Raw genomic sequence first — 25,268 nt, 5'->3', positions numbered from 1 at the left:
CAGGCTTGAACATAAGGCTGATGGACTCACAACAGCTGCTGTCCCAAAGGCAGCAGATAGCCACTCTGGAGCTATTTTGTGATCTTTGAGTCAGCGTGCACCGAGCTCCTTAGCCTAAAGCAACCAACACGTGGGAGGTGTCATTGCCTACATTCTGAGGCTCCTCTGTATTTATCGCTGACATTATTCACACACAGAACATTTCTATGGCAGTAACCGTAAAAACAACCAAATGTTAGGGCCAGGTTTTCTTTATTGTGTGGGGAAGCAGCAGTAAGGTTCATCCTGCAGATTTGGCACTGGTGCTGTTTGTTCCCCTAGTTTCAGACACACACACATCTATTACCAGCTAGAGAAAACAAAAGCTTTGCTTCAGGAAATCACTGGGGGAAATGTGATGACAGTGTGCGACTACTGCAGCTCATATACAATGTTCACCGATGTTCTTGGAAGCTCTGAATGATACATCCTGGAAATAGTAACTTCAGCAAGATAATCTGGGATTTATTATCAGCTCTGACACGACACTTCTTTGCATTTTCCATGGAAGATAAGAGAGAGAGGGAGAGAGAGAGAGAGAGAGAGAGAGAGAGACAGGCGGCACTGAATGAGCAAGCTACTTTTGGGTGGTAATAAAGCAGTAGAAATTCCATCAGGAATGAAAATGCAATTGAGCTTGGAAATGCTGGTGCCCAACTGACTTTCCCTGGGAATGACCCTTGGGCACTGGAGGAATGAAGTCAACTCTTGGGGCAGTGCCTAGCCTTGGCATGGGGGCTGGAGCATCCCACAGGTTACCCCCCCTCCACCCCCAACCTCTGCATGGTATTAGAGGGCTGCACAGTTCATAACCCATTAACTGCTTATTTCCCCTCTGTCCATCCCATTCTACTTTTGGTTTTTGGGTCACATTGGTTTTGACAGAAAGGTCCAAGAAGTGCGTCAAGCTAGTTTCTCAACCAGCTGGCTGGCCTCACTTCACACTTGGTTAATATGATACTGCTACTGTCACAGAATCACAGAATCACAGAATCACAGAACTGTAGGGGTTGGAAGGGACCTCAAGATATCATCAGGTCCAAACCCCCTGCCAAAGCAGGTTCCCTAGGACAGGTCACACAGGGAGGCATCCAGATGGGTCTCCAGAGAAGGCAACTCCACACCCACCCTGGGCAGCCTGTCCCAGGGCTCTGTCACCCTCACTGTGAAAAAGTTCTTCCCCGTATTGGTGCGGAACTCCCTGTGCGCCAACTTGAGGCCATTGCCCCTTGTCCTGTCCCCACAGACCACTGAGAAGAGGCTGGACATTTCCCCTTGTGTCATTACAGCCTTTCAGAACAGCAGGCTGTGATCCTCTTGAATTACTGACTATGAGACATGACTATAAGACATCAACTATAAGAAACCTAATGCTCAGGTACTCACTCCTCTTGCTGCCTTTGGTAGAGCTTCCCAGCAGGAACTGCTGCCTCTCATCAACGTCTTGTGCTGAGTTCTGGGTCCAGAGGGACTGGACTGGCACCCTCATGTAGAATCACAGAATCATAGAATGGTCTCAGTTGGAAAGGACTCCAGGGATCTGAGTTCCAACCCCCCTACCACAGGCAGGGACACCAGCCTCCAGGCCTGGATCTACACAAGGTTGCCACTTCCTCGGGTAGAGGTGACCTGGGCTTTGCTAGCTACTCTGTTGGGCTTAGGCAAGTTTTCAGACAAAGGATGTAGCATCACACACACTACTGAAACGAAGGCACAAGCCAAATACTTTGCTATTTCTAAATCACTGTGGGGTTATTTCAAACAGAGAAAAAAGCCATCAGTTTGCTCATATAAGTATCATAACTGGGATCACATCTTTAGGGGTCCTGGGCCTTTGTCAGCAGGGTGGTTTGAAGAGGCTGTTGATGCAGTTGTAGGCACATCCTTAAATAACTGCTAAATAACTCCCTGGGGTGCCGTTCGGCTTCACGCCTTCCCTCTGAGAGCATCCTTTAGTTCAGCAACATCAGTAATGGATCAGTCGGTCAAAACTGCCAGCCTCCTCCTGGGTAGGGAAAGGATGCTGCAGTGGGGCAGCAAGGCAGGGACACAGCCAGAAAGCAAATGCTGTTGGTTAATGACTGACCTGGCACAGGCAGAACTGCTGCGCACGGGTGGAACAGAAGACAAAGCTTTTTTAAGCACACGTACTGTGACAAACACACTTTCATTGTAAAGGATAATAAAAGTGAAGCGAGACTTCATAGGTATTGTTCAATCCAAAAATAATGGTAGCCAAACAACTTCAGGAGCAAGTGCTCCTTCACTCAGATTTTATGGATATTGTGATAACTTCTTATACCTGAGTTTCAGCCCCAGAAAGAAGGCAGATATGTCTGGTAAAATATCATAGAGCCACTGGAATCACAAAATTTGCTGACACTGTAGACTTACTTTCCCCAGAATACAGACTCATGGAATTGTTTGGGTTGGAAGGGACCTCAAATCCCATCTTGTTCCAATCCCCTGCCATGGGCAGATATACCTTCCACTAGCCCAGGTTGCCCAAAGCCCCATCTAACCTGGCCTTGAACCCTGCCAAGGATCCAGAGGCAGCCACAGCTTCTCTGGGAAACCTCATCCAGGGTCTCATCACCTTCACTTTAAAAAATTGTCTTCCTTATGTTCTATCTAAACCGTTACCCTCTTTCAATTTAAAACCATTACCCCTCATACTGTTGCAACTGGTCCTACTAACAAGTCTGTCCCCATCTTTCTTGTAAGTACCCTCTGTATTTTGAAAGGTCACAATAAAGTTCTCATCTAAGTTTTCAGCTCTGAATACCCAGGGCTTCTGTTATTCCAGCCACTGAGCAAGCTCAAAATGAGTTTACGTTTGCTTTAGTCTGATGTCGCTGCATGGCTGTGGTACCAGGCACAGGAGAAACAAAACCCTGGGCTGAAACCTGGGTTTGAGGGGTCTTTTCCCAAAGATGTGCCAATGTCATCAGCTGGGTTTGAAGAAAACAAAATCAGTGTCCTTCGTGCAGGTCTTTCACAGCAGGTCATAAGTGAAAATCATAGAATCACAGAATCACAGAATCATAGGGGTTGAAAGGGACCTCAAGAGATCATTGGGTCCAACCCCCCTGCCAAAACAGTGTCCATAGCTCATATTGCACAGGGAGGTGTCCAAACGGGTCTTGAATATCTCCAGAGAAGGAGACTCCACCACCTCCCTGGGCAGCCTGTGCCAGGGCTCTGTCACCCTCAGTGTGAAAAAGTTCTTCCACATCACATCAACATTCCCAGTGGTTGCAGGTTCTGTCTGGCTCTGCCTCCAGTGCTCCCCACACTGCACAGTGCTTCATCAGCCAGGCAGGGATGAAGTTGAAACCCAACGTTAAGTGGCAGGTTTGAAGGTTTGATATACCAGCTGGTATCTCCTAACAGCTACATGAGTTAAATCAATACTTCAGCCATTGCCTTCTGATCATCCATATAGCAGATTATTTTGTGATGATGCTTGTGTACTGAAGGAGCCTGGGTTGTATCTGTTACTCTAACTGCAGTCACGCTTGCTTCATCTTTCATCATTTAGACAAATTGTTTTGGTTGCAGAAGAATAAATGTTCTGCTGGAAGAAGGAAGCCGCTGTGTTGGCCTCAGATGATACTAAGCTTATAGAGGCTGGAGTAATTGTGCCGAGGTGGACAGGCAGCAGCCATGCCAAGAACAATATTACTTGCATTTTAAGTTACAGTATCTAATGGAATCAAGAACAGAAACAGGTTTTTTTTTTCCTAAACTCACTTGAAAGTTTGCCAAGGGGTGATTTACAGCTTCCTAGTAATGCTGAACAGTTCAGCCATCCTGACCAACATGTGCTCACACATGTTGCAAGCTGACATAAATATTTTATAACATCGTGCTACATACAGTTCCTGCTCCATAGAAATGTTTGTCAAACAGCTCAGAGAATCAAAAAGGATTTAATCTTTACATTTCATCTCAGAGTAATTGTACTTTTTTTCTTTTCCCATTCTGCACTTGGATAACTTGTTTCATACTGCTCTTGATTAAAAGCAGTTGGAAGAGGATGGGAGTTTTCATTTCTGAACTTTATTTGGAAAAATCTCAGGAACTTTATTAGTTATTTGATTTATAGTCTGGTGTAAATATCTTTATAGTGCTTTTGAACCTTGAAATGGTTAAGCTTAATCTCAAGAAACTGATAAAAATTAAAGCACTTGTATGAAATTAGTGGCATTTTGTCACCTGGAATATTTGGACATAACTCTACTCACACCACATGGAAAAAGTAGAGCTGAAGTTTTGAAGAGCAAAGAAAGTGGAAAATAAAAGGACAAATATTTAGAGGTCCTGGGAGGGGGGAGTTTGATAGAAAGGGTGTATCATTTTGTGTTTGTGTTATTGTACAAGTCGCAGTCCAGATGCTGTGGTACCGGGGCCAAGCATGCCGAGCGCTGTGCATCGGACTGCGTAGGATTTGGGGATCGCTCAGACCAAGTTGACAACAGACCGAGAAAGCAGGGGGAGCACATGCAAAGGTGCTGAGAGCTGTTGCCACAAAAGGTCAGGCCACATGTACTCCAGCACTTCATGCATCTTCCTTTTTCCTCTCCGCATTGAAAAGGAAGAAAAAGGTTTAAAGTGAAATATTCAGACAAGGAGGAGGACAAGGGGCTGGGTCAGGGGGTGGTCACGGTAGGCTAGCTACTCTCCTAGCGATGCCAAAAGTAGTTTGGACAGTTGGATGACTGATCTCAGGATGTAAATAAAAGATGTGCTTGGCGAAACAACAGCCCCTGAGGTCAGCACGGAGATCATCTCTGGGCTGACTGGAAGCTGGGTTGGAAAGAGCCATGTGTTGTGCTGTATCTATATGTGTGTGCTTACACACAGCTTTAGCTACATGTCAGTGTTAAACTGGGGGGGGGGGTGAAGTACTGTTAGAGAAATGCTGGAGCAAAGAGAGAGAGATGGAGGCAAAACACTTAATGCCTTGAGGGAAAAAAATCAAAGATCATTAGAGGCCTGAGCCTGTAGAAGCCTGAAAGTGGGAAGAAAGGCCCTGGGGAGACCTTAGAGCAGCCTTCCAGTACCTGAAGGGGCTACAGGAAAGCAGGGGAGGGGCTGTTTGCAAGGGCAGGGAGTGATAGGACAAGGCGTGATGGCCATAAGCTGAAGGAGGGGAGATTTAGATTATATAAGGAAGAAGTTCTTCCCTGTGAGGGCAGTTGAGGCCCTGGCACAGGCTGCCCAGAGAAGCTGTGGTTGCCCCTGGATCCCTGGCAGGGTTCAAGGCCGGGTTGGATGGGGCTTTGGGCACCCTGGTCTAGTGGAGGATGTCCCTGCCCATGGCAGGGGGTTGGAACAAGATGGGCTTTGAGGTCCCTTCCAACCCAAACCAGTCTGGGATTCTATGAAATGCCATTGTGCTGCAAAGCACAGAAACTCTGAAGTGAGCTGCCAAATGAAGACAGCACAAAGGTCTCATCTTGTCTTCCAGAGAGAAGCTGGACACTCTCAAGAGCATATGTCTCTTCACTGATGTGTTGTAGTGCTGATGGGCACCATGACAGGCAACTGTGTGCCTCGGTCCCATGCACATCGTGATAGCTACAACAGCTGTGGTGAGGCTCAGCATAAGCTGCCTGGGTTGAAGTCCATAAATGACTTCACAGTGCGGATGGACTACAGAAGCAGTGAGGGAAAAACAACAGCCATGCGAATTACTCCGATGGGAAATGGAGGCCCACACAGATTTCCTGTGCGGTGCTCTGTGTGTACCTGCATGTTTAGTAGTCTTCAGTTGGTGGTTGTGTAATTGGAGGAGAGCTTAGTGGTGGTTTTCCTTTTACTGACATGACAGATTTCTTATTTAGAGCTTCTTTGTTTCTCACATTCCTAGTTTTTGAAGAATAACTTTGCCTTTCTCTGGAATCTTTTATCTGAGGGGGTATCTGAATGTTTTGTAAGCATCTCCATTGGCCCATAGCACCCTGAAGCAGGCATAAATTATATTTCACTAAGCAGCCATTAAAAACTGTGGTTCAGAAGCCAAGCCTACTTGTCCTGGATTAGATAGGAATGAGCAGAGACCATCTGGTATTGTTCAAGAAGCTGGTGTTGATGGTTCCTTTCTACAGAGCTTTGGTACAAGAAGCATATAAGGAAATACAAATGGTACAGTGGATAAATCATCTCTGGTAAAGGCAGTAACAAAACTACTCTTGGGTTCATTCAGATGCATCCAAGCAATCATCTTGGGTAGGACAGGTGGGAAGGGGAATGAATAGGACAAGGGGAAAAGGCATGAAGCTGCACCAGGGCAGGGTCAGATTAGATGTTTGGAAAGAAATTTTCACTGAAAGAGTTGTCAGGGCCTGGAACAGGCTGCCCAGGGAGGGGATTGAGTCACCATCCCTGGATGTGTTTAACAGATGGGTAGATGAGGTACTGAGGGATATGGTTTAGCATAGGACAGGAACAGTTGGACTTGATCTTAAAGGTCATTTCCAACCTTGTGATTCTGTGATTCTGTGAAACTGCTGGTTCTATGCCTTGTCAGTGGTCTTCAACCAAATACAGCCCAGGCACTGGAATCCAACTCACAGAATCCCAGCATTACAGAAGGGTAGGGGTTGGAAGGGACCTCTGGAGATCATCCAGTCCAACATCCCCTGCCAGAGCAGAATCACCTAGAGCAGGCTGCACAGGACAGCATCCAGGTGGGGTTTGAATGTCTCCGGAGAAGTAGACTCCTCAAACTCCCTGAGCAGCTTGTCCTATTGCTCTGCCACCCTCACAGTAAAAAAGATCCTCCTCATGTTTAGGTGGAACAAAAGACTGACCCCATCCTTCTGACCCCCACCCCTCAAGTATTTATAAGCATTGCCTTCAGCCTCCATTTGGAGCCACCTCATTTGCTGGAGGAGCAACAGCAAATGAGGTACAAATTGTAGAGAGACTCCCATCCTCCAGCCCCACAGCATGAGGCAGTTTGCGTGCGAGCAGTGAGTGCACAAGCCTCATTTTCTGTAATTTGCTGGAACCTCAAAAGGAAGTTAGTGCTCTCTGTAGCGCCGAACCCAAATTATATGCAACCACAATTCACATGACCAGCTGCCTGTACAATGGGAGAAGTTTCCAGACATTGTAAAACTGGCTTTTAAAACTGTATTCTCTTAATGTTTTGGATCACATTTAAACCTTAAAATTGCCTTGATCTTTCTTCTCAGACATACTTGCTTCTCCAAATGGAAGATGAGGGCTGGTTTTCATAGACTCAGGAATGCAAGCATTGTAATTTATGCTGAATTCTTCCTGTCTAGGAAAAAATATCATGTTTGGTAGAAATGTGTGTTTGCAGCATCACAGAAACTGCTACAGTCTGACTGAAATACTGGAATTTGCACTTGGCAAATCTCCCATAGAAGCTGATTTTACCATGTTCCCCCAACCCATGAGGTGAAAGAATAGCTGAGATAGATAGCCACGTGGACTGTGAGCTTCTAATTTCTACCCTGGACTATCTCATTTCACTGGAATAAAAAGCTGAGACAGTGGTAGGTGTAAAACATGTAGGATTACACAGGGAAGCTGGGACTGATGTAGAGGAGACACCTTGGTGATTTCGTTTTCTTGGGAGGCAGGAGTGCAAATCCACTGGGACCTGTGTGCCAAGACCACATGGGATATTCTTAAGAGGGGGCTGGAATTTGGTGTTCATCTGAGGAGTCTTCCCACAGGCTTAGTTGTAGCACAAAGCCTGATGTCCTCATTACTGCTTGCTCCATCTAACCCCCCTCCTCTACCAACAATTTTGCTATACATGAAGAGACAACCAGAATACTTCATCTTTTAAGCTCATCCAGGCAGGAAGAGCATTTTACTCTACTGTATGCAAGCATATGCATGCACCATGTGTCCCACCCTGGTTGGGGTTATTATTGCATCTAATAATTTCTCAGGATTTCTCAATTTTTCCCCCCATTACACCAAGTAGCATGACAGTCCTATTCTCCATGCAGTGATTTTACCCTTCTCCTTTACTGAAAGACACTGCAGTGCATATTTAGACACCTCATGGATGTAAAGACGTTTGTGAATCTAGTCAAAATCAAGACCTGTCAGCCTAATCTGTTTAGCAAAGTATTGCTATTACCTTGGCTAGAACTCCATGACAATCTTAACATTGCTTTCATAGGGAGAAGGAAGGCATTCGATTTGGCCCAAAATTTAAGTTTCTTAAAAAAAAACCCAAAACACCAACAAAACAGCTGTATCTTGTCACCTCTTCCTTGGAGATTGTCTATCTCCACCTTTCCTATCAATAGAGCAATGATGCTGTTGAACATCTGTGAAGTTCACAGGTCCTTCTCAAAACCAGCCCACCAAACCAGTTGTTCTTTGGGGAAACTTTTCTAGACCAGAATCTTGTCTGCTATGGAGGAAAAATTCTGCCCAGGACGCTGGCAAACTGTGGGAAATGGTAACGAGTTCTTGGCTAAATTGGGTATAGAGCTGTACCCCTGCAGACTGAAATCACAGTGCAGGATTTGAGGAGCTTTGCACAGATGTTCTTCCTATGGATTAAGGAACAAAACCCTGAAGACGTTTGGTTTATGAGTTTTATTTATTGAGATAAACCTCCTGTAACATGCAGAAACAGCATGGCTTTGCTTTTTCTTGCCTGTGACCTTGTCACATCTTGCCCATCACATTCCCATCAGGGATGTCCTCATCAGGGAAGGATTTACTTCTTTGAGATGAACTGTGAAGGATCAGGTCCCTGGTCAGTAAGTATTCTGGCACAAGGACTTTGTCATTTCCAGTTCTGCTCACTCTTACATTGGTGTAAGTCAGAAGTTGTAAGACAAAGTAAAAATGAGGAGAACAATAATGGAAGTAACATCCCTTCAACCCAGTGAAAGGAAGCTACTTGCACAAACCTCACTAGTAGTAGGGACAACTCATGTTGTAATTGAATTAACAGACCTCATTAAAGATGGTTCCCCAGGGACTAAAACAAGCATGAGGTTGAGTTGCTTAATTATCTTGGTCTTGGAGACTTTTTTTTAGCATTCCCAGGCTCTGTGGGAGAGGAAGGGACAAGGATATGAAAGGATTAGAAATCCATGATTGTATCACTTTGTACCAAAGGGGTTGGCCAAGAGTGTGGGATTTTTTCAGCTAGTGACTTTGAACCCAGAAAGAGCCACAGGCACTGGGGGAAGAGTTTGTGCCACGGTCAACAAAAGGTTTGCCCAGCAATAACTGCTGAGAAAGCACAGTGGGGAGGCTTTCCAGGTTTCAGAGAAGACATGCTGAATGTTGTCTTCCAAACACCCCAGAGCATCATGGGTTTGGGGCTTTTTCCAAGCTTAAGAGCACACACACACACAAATTAAAGGTAGTAAGAATCACAGAATCACAAGGTTGGAAAAGACCTCCAGGATCACCGAGTCCAACCGTTCCTGTCCTATGCTGAACCATATCCCTAAGTACCTCATCTACCCGTCTGTTAAACACATCCAGGGATGGTGACTCAACCCCCTCCCTGGGCAGCCTGTTCCAGGCCCTGACAACTCTTTCAGTGAAAAAGAAGCTACAAGACATTTAAAGTGGTAAAATAAATTAGTATCCCTCCGACATACCTCCTTCCCTCTTTTTATATTTCCAGTAGAGCTTTTCCAGGGTGGGATGTGGAGCAGGACAGGGCCTGTGGCAGGGCATCTGTGCCAGCAAGAGAAGCTTGAGTAGCTGAGAAGGAGCACTGTGCAGAGGGTTATCAATTCAGCTGGAGGTGAGGAGGCCACAGTAAGATTTGACCTTTGTAGAAAAATCGTTCTCAGTGTAGAAAATGATTTCTTTGCTGCTAATTCTGCTGTTGCTCTCCTCTCCCCAGCTGCTGTGTGCAGTCTCGGTGGGGATTAATTTAGCTTCTGGTGCTGACCCCTTATGGGAAGAGCTTTTGCTTGGAGATAGTTAAAGTGTATCCCGGCTTTACCACTGGACATGTCAGTGGACAATGGAAATATTTATATGGAACAAGCTTATTAAGTTCCTTGACTATTAGGACTGCCCTGGCACAGCCGTTAACATGCTCATCATAAAGGAGATGTGGATTATCTGCTGCTCTTGCAGCCTGCAGTGGTGACCCCTGTGTGTGTGTATTTCCCCCTGTCCTCTCCCAGCACTCTGGTCTTACCAGACCAGGATGTTCCCTCTTCTAAACACTGTTTCCAAAGGGTTGGAAGATGTTCACTGATCCTTGTTTACTCAGCTCAGAGACTGACATGCAATTGCATGGATTGAGGACTGTGGGCCCAAAGGCTACCTGGGAACCTCAAGCTTGAGTCCTGGCATCGGCATCATGATGGGCAATGGCCTGGGGCTGCGCAAACCACATCTGGCCATGCAGGCCACCCTCCCACCCTCCCCATGCTGTAGCTGCAAGTCATGCTCTAGAGCCCAGAGATATGGAAGGATGCAGTAAGACAAGACTCTGCTCAAAAAAGATTCTGAGCAGCTGGATGTGGTCTAGGCTGCAGTGGGCTCTGCATGTTCTGCATCTTCAGGCCTTTGTTGAAGCCCCCACTGCCTTAACAACAGTTTCTTGAGACCCTAGGAAGTACACTCCGTGTCTTTGTTCCCACCTACTGAAGTATGATCTATACTAAGTGATAAGGTCATGTCATGCTTGCATCCATCCTGTTTGTCTTCATCCCTGAACAAAACACCCCCTTCCCACTGCCAGAGAGTGCAGGTGGGGATAAAAGTGATCGATACCTGTGAGCTGGCTTCACCCTTCGGTTTCTGAAAGTGATGGCTCTTCTGGGCTTGAACTGCAGAGAGGGAGCTGCCACATAGCAGAGTCAGTGCTGCCAGCAGTAAGAAAACAGAAGCTCCTGAGGTTCTTTGCAGCAAGCCTTTTTCAGCACAACCCCCCTCGCTTAGCCCCTCCATAGCGTGAAGCCTTGTGGGCAGCTGATAGTTTTGCCTTTGTTTTTGGGTAGTGACATAGCATCTGCCCTCTCCATGACAACTCATTTCCCACACATTTAAAACTGAATTGGAGCACCTGGCTTTAGCCCTGCAGGGCCGTGGCTCACCATCTAATCATTAGACCTTTCAAGACCAGAAAAATACAATATGGCTTTCAAGCAGACTTAAAAAAATAAATCCAACCCTAAAAGCTTTAATCTTAAACATAGCAACACCTCAGTGAATTCTAGCTTTTGATCTGGGGCAGAATGTGCTTCCAGACTCATTTCACGCTGTGCTGTTTCAGTGAATATAACCCTTTCACCCAGGGTCCTACTCGTAGACCTTCAGAGTTAGGCCAGGCAGTTTCTGCTCCACTTCTGACCCTGCCACAGAGGCACTGTATGATGGACCAACTCTTAAAAGCCTTTTGGAGGTTTAGCTGGTTGTGAAGGCACCTAGTTTCTTATCCTACATCTTATCCCTCCAGTATGAAAATGCTTATACTGGTATAGTGCATTCTCTTCAAGAGGTTTCCCAGCACGTTGCTGAACACTCTTCAGCTTGGTGATTTCTTCCTAAAAGGACAAAACAAAAAAGCAGAGGGACTGAATGTTAAGTGCCCAAATACGAGTGTTTTACCTTCATGGCAGCTGTAATTGTATCACAGCTCTCACACTGTCCCTGTGCAAAGGGACGCTGGATGCTCCTGGCCAGGCTGGGTTGTAGGAGATGTCATCCCAGGCAGAGCACAGCCCACTGGAAAAAATAAAAGGGAATTACTAGCTGTTTCTGTAAGGCAGCATGGTGTTATTTGGAATAGAAATGAGCTGAAATACGGATTTTTTTTTCTTTTATTAGGTGTTTGACCATTTGTTGAAATATTGAAAGTTTTTCTTATTTTAGTGGGTGGAAAATAACTGAAAGGCTTTTCTTCCTATTGAAAACATACCTCGAGAAGACTTTTAGTGGTTGGGGGACAGCAATGTCTAGGATGCTGCCTTTCAGCCTCTTCTATCCTTTCTCCTTTGGAAGACTGACCAACACTGGTTCACGTTCTTTGCCATGCTTAATTTCTGTTCCAGGGGATGACTGGAACTCAGGTGCATGACCTTGGTCTGCCAACCTGCGATGTGACTCTCTCTAGAAAAGCAAGCAGAGTCTCCCTCTCTGGAGACATTCAAACCTTACCTGGGCATGTTCCTGTGTGATCTAGTCTAGATGATCCTACTCTGGCAGGGTGTTGGACTCGATGATCTTTCGAGGTCACTTCTACCTCCCAATGTTCTGTGATTCTGTGATTTAGTGGCAAATCACAGAATCACAGAATTACAAGGTTAGAAAAGGCCTTTATGATCATCAAGTCCAACCGTTCCTGTCAGATGCTAAACCATATCCCTAAGTACCTGATCTACCCTTCACATGCTTCTGTCAAACAATGTCGTGGTTTGAAATTGTATCTTTTTCTCACTCACTGACATTCGGAGCAGCTGTATTTTCCTGCCACGCTACAATATTGTCAGTGTAAAGCCAAATACTGTCATAGAGCTGATGCCTAGTGCTGGTCTCAGTCAGGTTATGTCAGAAGTCTCCAGTCTCGAGACTACAAACAGTTGCAAGTTCTCTGAAGAGATTGTGGTGGTGTTGGTTTCTTTTAATTTTGAAATTATGACTCAGAAAACCTCAAACTTTATCTTGTGGGAACATACCAGTTCTGCTATGAAACTCATCTGAGGGAAGGTTTCTCAGGTCCAGGAAGGAAATTCCAATCAGAAATGTCAGGCACTTCAGCAGGACCATCCTGGCACAACATTCTCCAGTGACCACAGACACCTTGATGCTGTTTCTGGGTTTGACAGCAGAATCTTGACCACATGTCTCCCAGGCGACTGCTGGATCCTCATCTGCTGCCTGGAAGAGGAACGACTATGCTCTGCCATGTTCTTGCATCATAGATTTGGAAAATACTTGGCTCTATCTTGATATAGAGCAGGAAAAAAACTATGAAAATGTTTGTGGAACTAAACAATCTTCTTCTCAGATGTTCTCAATATCTTCTCTGAAATATATGAAGACCATTTTTTTTAAATTCATGGTTTATTATTAAAAGAGGCATCACGCTCTGTACAGAGCAAGGATCTGGCAAACAGGAGAATCCATTTCAGTCCTTTCCTCTATCCTTTTACAAGTTACTTGGTATCACAGATAGTTTGGCAAACATTTTCACCAGCGGCCACACCACTTCCATGTGAGCAGCTCTTCCAGCCGCCCATTCCCACAGCTCTCTGTCCCCGGAGCCTGTGCCCAGGTTTGCCAGTGTCTGTAGAGCCATCTGTGGTGTATCATCAGCCAGGGAAGCTGCTTGGAGCTTGAATTACCAGGTCATTTTTAATCCAGGTACTTCCTCTTGCCGATTAAGCATGTGGCTGCGCACATGCTTGTGCTGGCACAGCCGTTGGGATGGCACTGGGACAGGAACAAGCAGCAGGAGGGGAGGGAAGGCTGCCAAAACCAAGTTCATTGAGATATGTCCTCAGTTTTTCTTTTGCGACAATAATAATAGCTATTTGTCATAGAGAAGCACTAAATCCATGGAAGAAAATAGCATTTTAACAACTATGTAGTCATAAAGCTGCTCATTAAGATTTTTTCAAGCATTTGTCTGTGTGCTTGAGTAGATGTAGCCCAATAATTACAGATTTTGAATACTTTACTGCCAGCTGTTCATCAAGATATGAATCACTTGGTTAGTTATGGGTGAAGTTTTCATTAGGATTTAAGCTCCTTAGACGCTTCTGAAAATGTTCCCTCCAGTCCTGCTGTCTAATTAGCTATCAGCATAGCAGAAATCCCCTTAATTAAGGACTAAGACCTTTTATAATCTTCTTCCCAGACTGTAGAATACACTTACAGTTGCTGTTCACCAGGCTGAGTCCAACACAGGGCACTGCTGGTCATCTGGAGTATCAATGCCTGCATGCACGGGAGTGGGACCTACTCAGGCTTCTGCCCATGAAGCATGAAGTTGTCCCACAAGAGCAGGGTTATCACACACAAGCTGGCATTTGAGCCTCAGCTCTGAGCCAGTGTCAGCTACTTGAGTCACTCTGTGTGTTCCTTGGAAAAGCAAAAAAAAAAAAGGTTAGCACTTAGAAAGCATCCTGTATGTCATGTCTGCCTTCTGAGCTACAACTAAGCTGTTAATATACGTGGTGTCTGGTCGAAAATTAGAAGGAAACTGAAGTTCATGACTTGGGTTACTATTCCATATCCATATCTAAGTCTTTGCTAACTGGAGGTTAGTAGATGTGATGCCCATCTACAAGAAGGGCTAGAAGAAGTATCTGGGGAGCTGCAGGCCTGTCTGTAAGACCTCAGTGCTGGGAAATGTTATGGAGCAGATCATCTTGGGTGCCATCACACAGCATGACCAGGTGATCAGCACTAGTCAGCATAGGTTTATGAAAGACAGCTCCTGCTTGACTAACCCGATCTCCTTCTACAGTGTGACCTGCTTAGTGGATGAGGAGGGAAAGGCTGTAGATGATGTCTTAGTAAAGATGTTGACACCATTCCCCAAAGCATTTTCCTGGAGACACTGGCTACTCGTGGCTTGGATGGACGTACCCTTCAGCAGGCAAAAAGCTGGCTGGATGGCCAGGCCCAGAGTTGTGATGAATGGAGTTGAATGCAATTGGCAGCCAGTCACAAGTGGTGTTCCCTGGGCCTCAGCACTGGGGCCAGTTCTGTTTAATAACCATCAGCAATCTGGGCAAGGGGATTGAGTGCACTCTCAGTAGGTTTGCAGGTGTCACCAAGTTGGGTGGGAGTGTTTACCTGCTTGAGGGCAGGAAGGTTTAACAGGGGGATCTGGACAGGCTGGACCAGTGGGCCAAGGCCAACTGCATGAGGTTCAACAAACGTCAGTCCCAGGTTCTGCATTTGGGTCACAACAACCCCAGGAAAAGCTACAGGTTTGGGAAGAGTGGCTGGAAAGCTACTTGGGGGAAAAGGGCCTGGATGTGCTGGTCAACAGCCAGATGAATACTGGGCCAGCAGTGTGCCCAGGTGGCCAAGAAGGCCAACGGCATTCTGACTTGTGTCAGAAACAGTGTGGCCACCAGGACTAGAGCAGGGATTATTCCCCTGTACTCGGCACTTGTGAGGCTGCTCCTCAAGTGCTGTGTTCAGTTTTGGGCCTCTCACTCCAAGAAGGACATTGAGGTGCTGGAGTGTGTCCAGAGAAGGGCAACCAGGCTGGTAAAGGGTCTGGAGCACAAGTCTAATGAAGTATGGCTGAGGGAACTGGAGCTGTTTAGCCTGGAGAAGATGAGGCTGAGGGGAGACCTTATCATTCTCTACAGCTACCTGAAAGGAGGTTGTAGCCAGGTATGTGTTGGTCTCTTCTCCCAAGTGACAAGTGATAGGGCAAGAGGAAAAGGCCTGACATTGCATCAGGAGAGGTTTAGATTTGGTATAATAAATTTTTTTTTCACTAGAAGGATTGTCAGTCATTGGAACAGGCTGCCCAGGGAAGTGGTGGAATCATCATCCCTTGAGGTATTTAAGACATATAGATGTGGTGCTTAAGTACATGGTTTAACACTTGGACTTGTCAGTACCAGGTTAATGGTTGGACTTAAGTGCCTTTTCCAACTTAAGTGTTTCTGTGACTGTGAGTCTAAAGTTGTTAAGTGATTTGTAAAAGGTTGTGAGATCTGGGCTTTCAGGAAGGGCATTGAAAGTAGTAGGTGTGAGCTAATTAAGTAATATAAGAAAAGCCTACTATTAAAGGCTAAAAACGTGTAGACTCTAAAGTTGTTTATATTACAGAGACCAACCAAATCAAAAGAGTGTGTGTCATCAAAGGCCTTCTGGCACTGCTAATCCAGAAGCTGTAAGGTCTGGGTGGTCTGAGCCCCATGGTCCCTGCAGGAGAGGACTGCCTCCAGGGCCTTGGGGAACCCATGCTGTTGCTTGCTTTCCTCTTGGATATCCTATCTATTAGTGCCTATCATGCCATTTGAACATGCCTCCACTTCTCTTCCCAGGGAATGGCTTTTACACTTGAAGAGAGGCTGCAGCTGGGAATTCATGGTCTCCTTCCTCCTTGCTTCTTGAGCCAAGATGTCCAAGTCCTCCGTGTGATGAAAAACTATGAGAACAAATCTAACGATCTAGACAAGTATGTCAAAACCATCTTATTTCCTCCTACCCCTCCCTTTAATTTTCAGCCCTTTAACATCCCCAGGAAGACTCTAGGATCCTGCTTCAAGGCACGCAGGTTTCCCTGAGTTACTTTTTTTCCAGCTGCCCATATTCTCCAGCACCAGGAGTGTGTACTCTGGCCTGTCTGCCTTCTCTCCTCAGCTACATGCCATCTCAGTTTCAAACTAGCACTGGCAGCATTTTTGCTACCACCACATTGCTGGAGATCTCTGGTATTAGCCTGGGTACAAGTGCACAATGACAAGGCAGTCCCTGCCCCGCAGGCCTGGAGCTAGCGTGAGCATACGTACTGCACGCACCTATCTGTATCCTCGTCAATACATTCCCTGAAATCCTGGATGGAAGAGCAGAAAGAACCTGCCAGCTGGTAGGAATAAGATCCAAGCCCAGCTGCAGTGATGTGTATTGACTGGTCTTTCTGTTCCTGAGCTTCCGTCACAGCCAGTGCTATTCATCGGGGTTACTGAAGGAAGAAGGATGGTAGGTCAGGATGGATGGTACATTTTGGATGGATGATACTGATCCAGGGACTGAGGCAGCTGGACTCTTCCCCTGTCAAGCAATTTCACTGCCTTCTCTGAGTCTCCAAATGGGACTCGGATTGAATTGAAACCACATTGCAAGGTTGAGTGGTGAAGGCAAGAGGGAGTTTGTCATCATGTCTGTACAAATTCCTCAGACAGAAAATCATTTGCAATCTCTGTTTTTCTGACTTCTTCATTTTTCTGGCTTCAATGTGACACGTTCAGCCTTAGTTAATGAACCATTTTCAAGAAAGAAAAATCTTTGGAGAATACAAAATTTATTTAACTTTTTCATTTTCTAAATTAATGGGTTTACCTTTTTCTCCCCCTCAACCTCCCAAATATGGAATTTAGCCATCCTTAGTGGGTTTAGTGATTAAGCAATTGAGAATGTGCAATAACAGAGAGAGAGGTGTTGTGGAAATACTTTAGGAAAGACAGTGCTTTGAAATCATAGAATCATAGAATCATAGAATTGTAGGGGTTGGAAGGGACCTCGAGAGATCATTGGGTCCAACCCCCCTGCCAAAGCAGCTCCCTAGGACATATCACTCAGATAGGCATCCAGACCGGTCTTGAATATCTCCAGAGATGGAGACTCCACCACCCCCCTGGGCAGCCTATTCCAGTGCAGATAACATTTGCATATATGCATATTTCCTCTTCTCGCTTGCATAATAGATGCCAATAATAAAGACAGTGTCCTGCTCTGTCCCAGGTGGCCCTGAAGTCTAATTTTGACCTCTGACACTGCAGTGGCTTCTAATGCAAATTCTGAACTTCTGAGGGTACACGTGGGGATGACTCCTGCTCTAAGGAGTCTGTGTGAGCACTCAGTGAGGACAGTGGAGCCAGTCAGGCCCTCTGGGACATTGTCTTCCACAGCACTGAGGACTGCTGGGGCTTGGGAGGACTGAGGACATACTGAGTGAGCCAGCTACTGCTTCTTATGAAACTGCCACCACCCATAAGTACTGATACATACCTCTTTTATCTTAATTTTAAGGTACATTGTTCTTATGACATTACAAGACAGGAATGAGAAGCTTTTTTATCGAGTGCTGACCTCTGACATCGAGAGATTCATGCCCATCGTTTACACCCCAACGGTTGGCCTGGCTTGCCAGCAGTATGGTTTGGCCTTCAGGAGACCACGGTGAGTGAAGAGACCTTTCTTGCCCCTTGTTTTAGTTTTGTGTGAATGTTTCCTTTGTATTGACAGTACATCTTTATGTGGGTGGCCCCAAACATCTCAAACTCAGTCCCTCATCAAAAGAGGGACCAGCAAGCAGCTTCGTGTGTGTACATTTGATGATGTGCTGGGGAGTGGAGAATAGCTCTGCCTTCTTCCTACAAACAGTGAACAGAGCGGTTTTGTTCTCAAACAGTACTGTACAGTCTGTGCAGCTTAGTCCCAAGCAGCTCTCTGAACTTATGGCTGCACCCCTCCCCATCTGCTGTCCTGGGAGCACTGGGGGCCTTCTGCACTGCTGGTGTTCAAGTAATTGTTGGATTTTGGATACATTGTGCTGATCTTGAACTTTTGCATGTGCTTCCATAAACCACCCCACAAGAATCATTTTCATGGGAGCTGATTCTCTGCCTCAGCGCCCTCCTCACTATGCAGGGGAAAAAAAAGGAGCAGTTGCTGTGTAAATTCATGCAACATTAAACACTCTGTACTGTGCTGAAAGGCCCTGTTCTGCATCATTCTTTTTAATGATTAATGTTTAGATAAAGCCCTCATTAGCATTCTGTAATACCTTTTAGTCTCAGCCTCAGAATTCAGCAGTAAGGTTCAGATTTCTTTGCAAGCTTTTTTATGTGTCCTTGAAATGTACCAGTTCACAGGTAAACATTTTCCTTCTGCTGTAGAAAAATGCAACATAAAGGAATGGAAGAGTAACACTTAAAAAACATCTCACAAGCATGATGTTTAACTGCAGTTTCAGCTGAGAGTAGTGTGGTAGGCGGAGAAACTGAGGAATGTTCTACCAAGTGACTCAAGGTCACAGGGGGACACCAAGGCAGACCTCAATGTTGTAAGGGCTATATAGATAGAAAAAGAATAACATATGGAGAAGATTATCTTGGCAAACATGCTTGTCCTTGAAATTTCTAGTGAAGTCACTGTATTCTTTGACGTGAGCAGCTCCTCAGGGTTGCTGTTTGGCTTGTGTCTATCCCAGGTGATTGTGTTCTGTTCCCTGCTAACCAACTTCTGGACATACTGGGCTGTGAGAAAGGCATTCATCTATCAAACCTTGATCATATCCCCTCCTCCTCCTCAGCATGTATTAGGAAAACACAGGAGGAGGACACTTAGAGGTAGCAGAGGGAAGAGAGCCCAGCCTCAGTCTCCAGTTGTTGACCTGTGAGCATGGTCAGGCAGGGAACTGCTGGTTCTCAGCTAACCAGAGTTCCCAGCAGCAACTCCTGCTGCACAGCCACTGTGTCTTTGCCTTCAGACCACCTTTACCTCACAAGAAGTTAAAACAATATTTGGGAGCTTCTCTGTTTTGTTTTCCATGACTGATATTATCCTCAGGAAAGCAGAGGTGCCTTTCTGCATAACTGGACTCTTTCTGCAGTTGTTGCTGTTGGAGAATTCCCCTTCCTGTAACTCACTTCTTTCTCATGATTTAAACCCAGAGTATTTTACCAGTGTGATAAGAACATCTGTTCTCAAAGGCTGACAGTTTTGCTGCTGAACTTGGGCTTGGAGCTGTTCTGGATTCCAGGCCATGGCTTCCACAGGAAAGAGCAAACAATCATGCCCACAGTACAATGAATTTCTTATGGCAGGGAGTTTGTTTCCCTGAAGATGCAGAGTGAATCACAGAATCACAGTATTACAAGGTTGGAAAATATCTTTAAGATCATTGAGTCCAACCATTCCTGTCCTATGCTAAACCAAGCGGTGATGGCCTGAAGTTGGAGCACAGGAAGTTCCACACCAAGATGCAGAAGAACTTTTTCACAGTGAGGGTGACAAAGCCCTGGAATAGGCTGCCCAGGGAGGTGGTGGAGTCTCCTCCTCTGGAGATATTCAAGACCCATCTGGACGCCTATCTGTGCAATATGAGCTGGGGAGCTGCTTTGGCAGGGGGGTTGGGCTCGATGATCTCTGGAGGTCCCTTCCAACCCCTACAATTGCAGGCTTTTCTTTCTTTCTGTGGCCTCAGACTTATTCCCTGTGTGCTGAAAAAACCCAGGGTTTTAGAGCAGTTGGAAGAGAGGTGGAACCATCAAATCATTACGAAAGGCATTCTGGCACTATCCCCCAAGAGCTCCCAAGTTTTTGCTGGAAGGTGCCTATGTTGAATAACATTTTTCCTATCTAGTTTTCCAGACAGCTCCCCACTGAGTTACCAATATTCGTTTATTCAAAGTCATGCAATGTGCATTAAAATCTTCAGGCCAAAGTACACTCCGTTTTATATTTTGTGGTTTTAAAATTAAAAAAACTCTGTACATTATTGTATAAACCCTAAGTACATTTTCAAGTACCAAACAATTTCACCTCTGTCACACTTCCAACAAGAATATTGTCAAAATCTCCTGTCTTCTGTGATTGGACCACGTTAAATAAGCACAAAAGCAACTCAGCTGCTTTTCCAGCTGCAGATCCTGCCTGCAGGACAGTGGCAGGTACCTCAGGAGGAGAATAACACTAGAGTAGGCAAATGTACTCATTTCATGGGGGCTTCTCAGGTTGTGCTCTTCTACAGTTTGTGTCTCAGCATCTTGTGGCTGTAGTTGTTGCCCTTGCCATCACGCATGTGCTGCATGATAGGTCCCAAGATGACCCTCTCCATGATCTTCCCGGGGACTGAGCTCAGACTGACAGGTCTGTAGTTACCTGGGTCCTCCTTCTGACCCTTCTTATATATGGGTGTAACATTTGCCAGCCTCCAGTTGAGTGGCACTTCCCTAGTCTGCCAGGATTGCTGATAGATCATGGAAAGGGGTTTGGCACAAGTTTCAGAAGGATTGTGAGGGGCCCTGTCACAGCCCATAGACTTGTCCCTGATACATTGTCATGGCCAAAGTAGAAATAGCTAGAAATAGTGTCCCAGGGTGACAAGGTTTGGATCATGTATCTGTATCACTCATGATGCTCAAGAGTAGCCCAGACTTAGGGGAGATTCCGTGCAGAGCTGTACAGCCTCAAATCCTATGGCATTGAAGTCTGTCTCTTGATTACTCCTCCTTTCCACCATCCTTTCCCCTAAACAGATGTCCATGCAGCTGTGCAGTGATCTAGTTCAGGAATAAATGTAGATAGACCTTTTTTGGGGCCAGACTAGAGGTAATCCAGACAGTCATTTCATTGCAACAGGAGCTGTGTTGACGTGCTGAAGGGGATGAGCAGAGGCAGGAGCAAGCTCCTGAAGGCATGGGCAGGACACGTTTGCTTATGTTCAGCAGCAGTAATGACATAGTTGTAGCTTCCAGCACCCTCAAGTGACTAGTCCTTTGCTCAAAACATGTGCCTTGGAAATGTTGGCTTTTCAAAGCCTGGGGATCCTTCATCCTCATCAGAAATTTGGTAGGGTGAAGGAATGAAGTGTAACAGAACAGGGCTGCCAACTTTCTGAGACACAGAAAGAGGGAAGGAGGACTTCTCATTCTTCAATCTCATTAACAGAGTCACCGCTATCTCACAAAATGCCTCCATCAGCCCTCAAAGTTTTGGAACAGTGATTGAGAGTCCTGCTTGCATTATAGTGAGGATATAGAATCCTCTACAAAGAAAACTGTGTAGTAGCATTGTGAACACTTTTCCTTTTATTTTTCACTGTAAAATGCACTTAATGAATAGCATGGGGGTCCTTATGAAGGAGAGAACATGTACGATGCTATTTAAAAGGTATTTTTTAAGCTGGAGGATCTCTTTTAATTGTGCCAGTATCTTTGGGAAGAAACTTTATACTTTTTCACAAAGAGAAAGCAGAGAGGGAACTTATCCCAGAGCATGAAATCAGGGTTTTATTCCTTCTGTGACAGTGGGGGCTAGTTTATTACAGTGGCATAAGACCACAGTCTCTCGAGACACGGGGTAAATTCATGAGCATACAGGTATTTGAAAGTACGAAGTTGTCAGCTGCCATGCAAAAGCTTTTGGCATCCCCTGAGAGCAGGACTGGAATAGGTTGGGGTGTCACCATTGGAGGAAAGCTATGGGGTCAGAATTGCTTAACTTCACCTTTTCTGGAGACATAAATATCCTAGAGGACTGATTGCAGAACAATGCGAAAGATGTCGGGGTGAAGCTGAACCCAGAGAATGAAAGCTAACAAGATGCAGACGGTGCAGAAATCAACTCTGACAGAATAATGAGCTGTGTCTCTGATGAAAAATGAGCAAGTGAAACATCAATCTACAGAATTATCTTGTCAACAGATCTGACTCTGCTGAGGCTTTTTTTTTTTAACGGTGTTGAGCATGTTCCTCCTGGGTAGCAGGAAAGCTACTGCCATTTCTAGACACTTTAACCAAATGGAAAGTAGAATGAAATTCTAAATCCCATAAACTTGTCCCTAACTGCAGGCACATCTGCTCTACCTCTTCTATAAAAAACTGGAGAGCAAAAGCAAATGGGAAGACTGGGTTTGGATTCTTGTCCTGAAAATTATACTTTGAAACCCCTTCAGGCAATCTCTACTTCTCATAAAAGCACTGGTTGTCATAACTACTTGTGTTGCCCCCAGCCTGGTTCATCCTTCTGCCAGAAGCAGCTGGAATCAGTGTAAGAGAAGATGAGTGTTTTTCATGATCTGCAATTCGATATCACCACTAGCAGACTGGTCTTGTTACAGACTGAATGGGGGTATCGGTGGAGATTATCATGGAGACAGTGTGTACTCATGATGTGCTGAAGACAGTGGTAAGCAGTGTAGGTGGAACATAGTCATAGCGTGGTTTGGGTTGGAAGGAACATTTAAAAGCCATCTACTCCCAACTCCTCTGCAATGAGCAGGTCAGTTTCACCTCTGTGCCTGACAAGATCATGGAGCAGATCCTCCTGGAAACTATGCTCAGGCACATGGAAAATAAGGACACGATTGGTGACAGCCAACATGGCTTCACTAAGGGAAAATTATGCCTGACAAATTTGGTGGCCTTCTATGACTGGGTTACAGTGTTGGTGGATAAGGGGAGAGTGGCAGACATCATCTCCCTGGACTCATACAAAGCACATACACTGTCTCACATGACATCCTTGTCTCTAAATTGGAGACATGGATTTGATGGATGGACCAGTTGGTGGATAAGGAACTGGCTGGATGATCACGCTCAAACAATTTTGTTCAATGGCTCAATGTCCAAATAGAGACCAGTGACAAGTAGCATTCCTTGGGAGTCAATATTGGGAGCAGCACACAAAGAACATGTACATGTTGGAGCAAGTCTAGAGAAGGCTACAAAGATGATCAGAAGGCTGGAGCACCTCTCCTATGAAGACAGGCTGAGAGAGTTGGGCTTGTTCAGTCTGGAGAAGAGAAGGCTCCAGGAAGACATTGGAGCAGCCTTCCAGTACCTGAAGGTGCTACAGGAAAGCTGGGGAGGGGCTGTTTGCAAGGTCAGGGAGCAATAGGATGAGGGAGAATGTGATTAAACTGAAAGAGGGGAGATTTAGATATGAGCAATAACTTCTTCATTATGAGGGTAGTGAGGCCCTGGTAGAGGTTTCCCTGGGTGTGTGGAGAGAAGAGCTGGTATATTAGCTGTGATATGAGGTACCATGAAGACTGAGGGGATAGGCTGGAATCCGAAAAAGGACAACATCCTTTTACTCCTTAGAAAAACAGTCAAGTGTTCCTCCTTCTATATATATATCTAGTCTTTTCTCTTTCTTACATTTCCTGAGCAAAATGTACGTGCAATGGCTCTAACACTCAAGAGAAACCTCCATGAGCATGAGGAAACATCTCAGGCCCACTGAAGTTAGCAGCAAAGTCCCACATTAATTTATGATGGTCAAGCTTTCCCTTGCTGTCAGAGGTGATTTACATCTAAACCCGTTGCAATTCCCTGATTTACCAGGAGAAGCTCAAAGGAAGAGGTGGAGTTGGCCAAAAGAAAGAGGTTGACCTGGAGAAGGAAATTCAAGAGGATGTGTTCACATTTAATCTGGCACAAATCTATCCTCCTGCCATGAGGAACAACCCCACCTTAAACAAAAAATGCCAAAGACAGGGAGGAGAATTGTTCAGAATAGTGAATGCCAGGATGTATATTTGAGGGGAAGTAACACCGGCTGCCGTGAAAACTTTGGACAGCAACTTCTCCTGGGCTGTGGGACAGCCTCCCCTGGGCTATGCAGAGGAGCAATCCTCTTCTTTAACTGTTTAGATTAGGAAATACTTATATTAATAAGCCATGGGGTTTTATTATATAATTCGTACAGACTTTTACATGCAAAGTAACCAAGGTGCTGTCTGATGGTGCCGTGTCACGGCTCTGTCCCAGGCGGCAGGCGAGCACCTCTCCTAACAGGGCATCCATTGCTCAAAGAAAAATCAGTAGGCAGCATAAAAAAGCTGGTTTGCTTTTGCAAAAGACTTCCCCAAGAGGTCTGCATGGTGTGAGGACTTCTGTGCTTGCTACTGTAATTCTCACCTTCCTTGGGCTTTCCTGTGGTTTGGGGGTTTCTTTCTGGAGAGCTCTGTGTGCAGGCACACTGTTCACATATTCTGGCAAGGCAAACCACACTCATCTTCTGCACATGACTGTGGAAGATCTGCTGTAAAAGCTGCTATTTTCTGTAATTCCTGTAGTTTATGGCAAAAGCTAAGGGGTTTTGTTAGGTGGATTCACTAAGAGTCTGCCAGGTTAGATATAATTTGTCTGCAAGCTGATTGCTTTGGTGCTTTCAAAATAATATTTCTTTTCTTTGTGAAGCTTTGTCCTAATTCTGTGTTCATTCTTGGGGCTCCCTGCAGTGCACTTTAAAAGTGAAGGTATGGGTCTTGGAAGAATTTGCACAGCTCAGGAAGGAAATATAATCAGGATAGGATTTGATTTAATTTAATTTCCCAGGGATTTTTGATCTCACCTTAACCTCTGTACTATCAAGTAAAACAGAATACATTGTGTGCTTATCAGTGAAAACAGATAAGGGCTCCTTGGTCGACACTGCTGAGCAACAGCACTGATTACCCGTCTCAGCACGTTTCTATTTGCAGCCCTGTAATCTTCAGATGACTGGGATATTGCCAGGATCCAACACACAGGCTGGTTTAGGACTGAACTTCCAAAAAGGCAGGGAAAAAATCAGAGCTGAGTCAGATTTTCATATGCCTAAAGTTGTCTTTGAACAGAGGGCTTCAAGCTACTTGAGCATGATGAGTTTAAATCATAGAATCATAGACTCATAGACTCATAGAATTGTCTTGGTTGGAAGGGACCCTTTAAATCATCAAGTCCATCCATCATCCTAACCTGCCAACCACCACTAAACCATGTCCCTCAGCACCACATCAAACCATCTTTTAAATACCTCCAGGGATGGAGACT

The 25,268-nt window shown here is 45.3% G+C and overlaps 1 protein-coding gene across 2 annotated transcripts in view; it reads left to right on the top strand.

The window, feature by feature from the left end:
- The window catches only part of ME3 (malic enzyme 3), a 143,457-nt gene that overhangs the window by 62,870 nt on the left and 55,319 nt on the right, over positions 1 to 25,268 (top strand). For both annotated transcript variants that reach the window (XM_084261103.1, XM_084261104.1), the window contains exons 2-3: positions 16,044 to 16,177; positions 17,752 to 17,901. In XM_084261103.1, coding sequence (XP_084117229.1) covers positions 16,044 to 16,177; positions 17,752 to 17,901 — 284 coding nt within the window. The remainder of the gene's footprint in view (positions 1 to 16,043; positions 16,178 to 17,751; positions 17,902 to 25,268) is intronic.

Source organism: Gallinula chloropus (genome assembly GCF_964237585.1).
Source record: "Gallinula chloropus genome assembly, chromosome: 1".
Taxonomy (NCBI): Eukaryota; Metazoa; Chordata; class Aves; order Gruiformes; family Rallidae; genus Gallinula; species Gallinula chloropus.
The sequence above is the reverse complement of the archived record's forward strand: the minus strand, read 5'-3'. Positions and strand labels throughout refer to the sequence as shown.